This window comes from Alligator sinensis, unplaced genomic scaffold (assembly GCF_000455745.1).
Source record: "Alligator sinensis unplaced genomic scaffold, ASM45574v1 scaffold318_1, whole genome shotgun sequence".
NCBI lineage: Eukaryota > Metazoa > Chordata > Crocodylia > Alligatoridae > Alligator > Alligator sinensis.
Genome location: NW_005842421.1, coordinates 296,172 through 301,969, shown reverse-complemented (window position 1 = coordinate 301,969; position 5,798 = coordinate 296,172). Strand labels below are relative to the sequence as shown.

General features: G+C 42.8%; 1 protein-coding gene across 3 annotated transcripts in view; it reads right to left on the bottom strand.

Moving 5' to 3' along the window:
- LPIN2 (lipin 2) overlaps positions 1–5,798 on the bottom strand; it is a 47,562-nt gene that overhangs the window by 20,870 nt on the left and 20,894 nt on the right. For all 3 annotated transcript variants that reach the window (XM_006030103.3, XM_025211675.1, XM_006030104.3), the window contains 2 exons: positions 2,332–2,455; positions 516–837 (listed from right to left, as the gene is read on the bottom strand). In XM_006030103.3, the coding sequence (XP_006030165.3) occupies positions 516–837; positions 2,332–2,455 (446 nt within the window). The remainder of the gene's footprint in view (positions 1–515; positions 838–2,331; positions 2,456–5,798) is intronic.

Genomic DNA, 5,798 nt, shown 5'->3' with positions numbered 1-5,798 from the left:
CATTCCTGGTCTCACTTAGGAGGCAAATGTAGGCATCCCCTAGGACACAGGTTGTCAACCAGGGGAACCTGTACCCCCAGGGGTACTTTGGAGAGCCCTAGGGGGTACATGCCGGTGGGTGGGGACAGGTGAGAGCAGAGGTGCTCCTCTGCAGGCTGCACGGATTGAGTGTGGGAAGTGGGAAGGGAGGGAGAAGCTTGAATGCAGAGGCTGCTGCCGCTTCCCATTACCTCGTGCTGCAGCCACTTTGTGTCTGGTCATGCCCCCCATGTCCAGCCCTGTGGCTCCCCACCCCCCCAGTTCTGCATCTGGCCGCAGTCAGGGGTATACACAGTTCTGCATCCGGCCGCCTGGGGCTACAATGATCGAAAAAGGTTGAAAAACCCTGCTCTAGGATTTTGCTTTTGTTTTAAAATTTTAAACGGAAAGTGCAAAGGTGTAAGCCTATTCTTTCTGAAGTCACCTCAAATTTCACCGATCTGATGGTAGGCATAGGACGCTGTTCTATTATATACCTTTCTTTTTGGAGGGAGATTCAATTTTTGCTGTTGGTTTTGTTTCTGATAACACATCCACCAATGGGTTGGGGGGAAGATCAGCATCTAAGGAAGATGAATCCTGAGGTTCTATGATTGCTGAAGCAAGGAAATCTTTACTATCTCTCTGTTGCAATAGAGGATGAGTTCTGGGCTCAGGTTTCAGTACAGTGCAGACAGGCTCTTTCATCAAATCTTCATCTTCAACTTCATCAGAGCTGAGGATGACCCTAAAATGCGTCTTCTCCGATGGGGTAATAGTAGCTGTTCTAGGTTGTTCCAATTTTTCTTTTTTGCATATCTGAAAATAAAATTCTAGTTAGTACTTTCATCATGTGTTATTCATGTCATTTGGCTCTAAACATTGAACAAGCATTCATGATAATTATCCCAAAGATTATGACAAACTGAAATGATGAACCTACCTTTTAGCAGCCTGATATGCAGCCCTCCAAGTTAGTACAGTCCCACCAGTGCCAAGTACATAGTACCTTGTTTACCCACTTCATAAATATACAAATCTGTTCAGTATTCTATTCTAAGATCATTCACAATTCAAGTCTTCTTGAAGGCACTTTCACTGTGATGCTCATCAGAAACTAGCTGATTTGAACCTTCACTAGTTTATACATATTCTTCTTGTGATAACAAAATGTATTATTCATACATGTTGTTTTTGCCACCTACCCCATGCTTTTTAAGTCCTCAGGCCAGGGAATAAACCATTTTTTGTTTGTGAGCACCTAGCACTTTATGTAGGCTACCAGAAATAGTGTGGATAAGACAATATTATTTAACATTTAATGCTAAGGAAACCTACCTTCTTTTCATTGGTAAGGAAAGTAACAGTGATGGGATGACTAGACTACACAGTGCATTAAAGACAACTCCCTGCTTTCATATTTTTTTAATACTTGCAATGATAGGTCCAGATAGGTTAATTTAATGCTCTCAGAAAATATTAGCAGTAAGCCCTGACTTTTCCTTTGTTGAAGGTAAATCACTGTTTATTAACAGAACGCCTTTCAATTATAAATCAGTTTTCTTAAAAAAAAATATGTTCATGTTTGGATGTTCATTTATAATCCAAAGTCATTTTTTGATTGCCTTCATTTGAGGTGACCCCACTGTGGATCACAGCAGAGTTCTACTGGTGAACATCCACACAGAGCCACCTGTGGATTTAAGACCCAAATTCCGTTACCTCTTAAGGGTGCAGGGAATATCCAAACTCAGGAAAGGAATGTGAATTCACCTGAGGCTTCTCTCGGGGAGGGCAAGAGGCCCTGCCAAAAGGGGAGTTGATAGGGATGCACTAGGGCAACATCTCTCTCCAGGCATCCTAACTGGGACTAAATCCATCTGAAGTAGCATTTGTTGGCCATTCATTCTGTAATAGTGGACTTTTAGGCACCAAATCCAAATGTCAAGCTACAATAAGAGCTTGTGCCCACTTCACCTGGAATGAACCTATTTTTATCTTTAAAAAGGAATATGAACATACTTGATTGTTACTTTTAAACCTAGAGTTACACAGTATCATCAGTTTCTAGCAACAAATTTGATAGTTAGATTTTTATTCTAAACTTTCTGGAAGAATTTGCAGTCCACCCTTTGAAATCAACAAAACAATCCTTTTGTTCAGCCAACCACAAGAGGGTGCTATGCTCATATTATTTTTATTGTATATTTCGGAACAGCTTGCATTCAATACTTTAATATGATGTAGTTTTAAATATGGCAAAATTCAGTCATATGAAGTCCAAACAGTAAATACATCTGCAAATAACTTTACCTTGGTAGATTCTGGAAATCCTCCCCACGTCCACTCCATGTGAGATTCAGCTCTAAGCAAGCTCTCGGCAGGTTTCACTTCTAGTTCTGAATCGCTTTTAGGGCAGACTGGCTCAGAGAAAGTGCTATCGGAACACAGAGAAAGCTACAGTGTTTAAAATGCATTTGTCATTCAGCTAGTTCTGTTAAGTTTCACTTGCTTAACAGGGCTTCAATTATTCAGCAGCAGGGCACAGAGCCCAGCTGGGTTTTCAGACTGTGAGAAATTAGGTTAAAACTAAAATCACATTAAGGGGTTTACATACCAATCATCCTAAACACATTTCTTCATTGGTTTTTAAATGGTCTCTGTGTAATCTCCCTCCCTCCAATTTCCTTTTTAAAACTCAAGTTATCTGATATAGCTGAAATAACAAGATCGATATATTACCCTGTTTGAGGATAAGCTGTTTTAAAAATTCTTTTGCTCACATCAAGGAACAAGATTCAAGCTTGCTAGACCCAAAAGTTTCATGTGCTACAAAATTCCAACGAATTAACTTAAATCAATGTGGTAACACCAATTCCAGTATACATACAATAACATGCAGCAATATGCTATTATCCCTGCCCAGGGTTGGGGCAGGAATAATATACCAGAATCTCTCTCGTACAATGAACAAGTTAGAGAGGGAAAATGTGTTTACTTGTAAGGGTCTTGTTACATAGTACTTTTGGGCAGTTTCTGGAGCTCTTAACCCCTAGACTGGCTGCATGTTAACACCTCGAAGTGGCTTAAAGCACTCATTCGTCTTAAAGTTATGTCACTCCACAGCAGGATTGTCTCTTATCTGCATAACCTTGCTCTTGCTCCATAAAGGTATGGCTATTCCCCCCAGCTATTTTGCTCAAGTTGAAGCCTCCCAGTATACCAGGATGCTCCAAGGCTGGAGTGCTCACTGTGCCCGGTGGGAGCAACAAGCTGGTCTGGAGCGCCCAGCAGCTGCATTGCCTTCCACCCCCACCCACGTTGGCTCACTGCTTCCATCGGACAGAGCAAGTGCCAGAGCCCTGGAGCGCCCGATGGCCACAGTACCTCCTGCTGCCACCTGGAACAGCTTGCTGCTCCCATTGAGCAGAACCAGCACTGTAGCCCAGTGGCTGTGGTGCTTCCCATGTGGTCCCCCACCACAGCCAGGAAACTCCACAGGTGCCCCACCTCTTTCATGTATCAGGGCCTGGCATCACCAGGGGTTGCCAGAGATACTTCAACCACCTTTTACCACCCCCTAGATTGAAAGGTGTTCAAAGAATTTTTAACCACAGAAAAACACAGGGAACATTATAGGAACATTAAGGGGCATGCCCCTATCGAGGGCCATGCATAGCTCCTAGACCTGCCCCTGCTCACCATGCCTCTAGTGGCAAGTCAGAGTGCAGGCTAGTGGCTGTACAGGTGAAGGACAGTGAGAGATGGGTTTTTTTGCTTTAAGGTGTGACTGCTCCATTAAGCAGGGCAACACTAAGCCAAAAAACATGTGTGGGGCTTACAATATAAGGTGTAACAAGGCCCTAAGTTTTCTAATAAGATTTGGAGGTCCATTATAATGGGTACTTCTTCCTGCCTGTAGGAAGAACCAGACTTATCAGGCCAAGAAAGCAGGATATTCCACTTCTCCCTGGAATCCCTTCAACTGAGAACTTCCCCAGCCAAAGCAATTCAATTCTACTTTCCAAAAAGTTAAAATCTGGACTGTATCAAAGGAGCAGAAGATTCCAGGATAATACCCTTTGACCTTGTGGAGCTGGAAGAGGAGTTACTGTTCTGAAGCAGAATTTAGTGGTTGGGATTTATCCAAAACTATCTTCTCTTGAAGAATCAGATCACACAAATATTAGAGATTTTTCCTTTTTGATTGGGCACAGACATTCACAGTAAAACCCCAGTGAAGGATGTCAAGGTTATTTCACTCGTTTAGTATGGCAACTAAAATCATGGCTTGGCAACAGCCAGGAGAATAAATTGTATGTTTAATTTATTCTAGGATCCACATGAGTTACATTCACACAATCAAGTATCTATTTTGAAACTGTCTGGATGTTTGATTTCTGCAACAGCAGATGTTTATTAGGATGTCAGAGGGTTCAATTCTAAAGTATCAGACCAAGACCCATAGCCTCTTTAGCCTGAAAAGAACAAGCAGCATTACTGCTGTTATGTTTTTCCTACCTTTTTTATCATCCCCTTTCTAAAAAAAAAAATTGTTGCAGAGAATTTGTCCCATTTTGCAAGAGATCATAAGCCATATCTCACATACATAAAGATGCTTTAGGTCATTTATTGCTGTTTACAGATGCAGAAAGGCTATTCATTACCTAAACTGGCTTAATATGAGCATATTTCTATAGTTTCCACTACTGCTATGCAAGTTTTAATATACATCTTTTCTGTAATGGACACTACCCACACAAATGGGAAATCTTGCTATCTAGGACAAGAAAAGCTGTTTTTCTGAAGGAGGGCTGACCATGTTTTTCCTGGCTTATTACTGAAAATACAATTGGGAACACTAAGTACCACAATCAAAACATACTTTAACTAGGGAAGGAACTTCACTCAGCCACATCAAGAAATTAAGCTATTCCAGTTGGTTGACATACTACTCCATTTTCTTTGGGTGCATCTACATGGCATCCTACATCACAGTAGCGATGTGCTAGGGCGGCATAGCGATCATGTAAGTCTATACAAGATTGGCAGCTGCTTCACCACAGTGATATGCTCCCGTTTTAGCATGCCACTATGGCAAAATAGCGGTGAAATCTAACTGTGCACACAGCACAGTATGGATGGTTACTGTGCCATGCTTTAGTACTGCTAAAGGAAGTACTAAAGCATGGCACTGTAGCAATGTTGCCATATGGCAACATGTAGATTTGCCCTTTCAGTACCAATTCCCTATATTTAACTGGACCGATTTAACTGGACTCACCCACCCCCAGGTACCATCGCCCACCCCCAGGCAGCCCCTGTGACATCTTCCTCACGCTCCCAGCAGTGCACTCTGCTGTAAGCAGCAGACACAAGAACAAGCTGTGTTTTGCAGCCTGGCTCTTCCCCTGTGCTCCTCCCGCATATCTGGGGCTGGCAGGAAGAGAAGAGTGGGGCTGAAGAAAGAGCTTCAGCAGCAGGGGCTGTCCTTGCCCCTTGAGGTAGACCAGAAGTGGGTAGGGGGCAGACAGTAGAAAAAGAAGGGCACTGCAGGGCAAGGTCCTGTTTTTCCCCTCCCTCCCCCACTCTCCCCTTAGGTGGCACCAGCTAGATAAGTAGTTTTCAACTCTCCCCTCCATATCTTTTCTGAATTTAGATCTAATTTCCATAATTTTCAGCTGGGCTGCCACAAAAATTCAGAAGTAATGGGAAGGGTGCCTCAAGGCTTAACAGGTTTAAAATCACTGATCTAGAATGAACTGGGGGGGGGGGGGGGG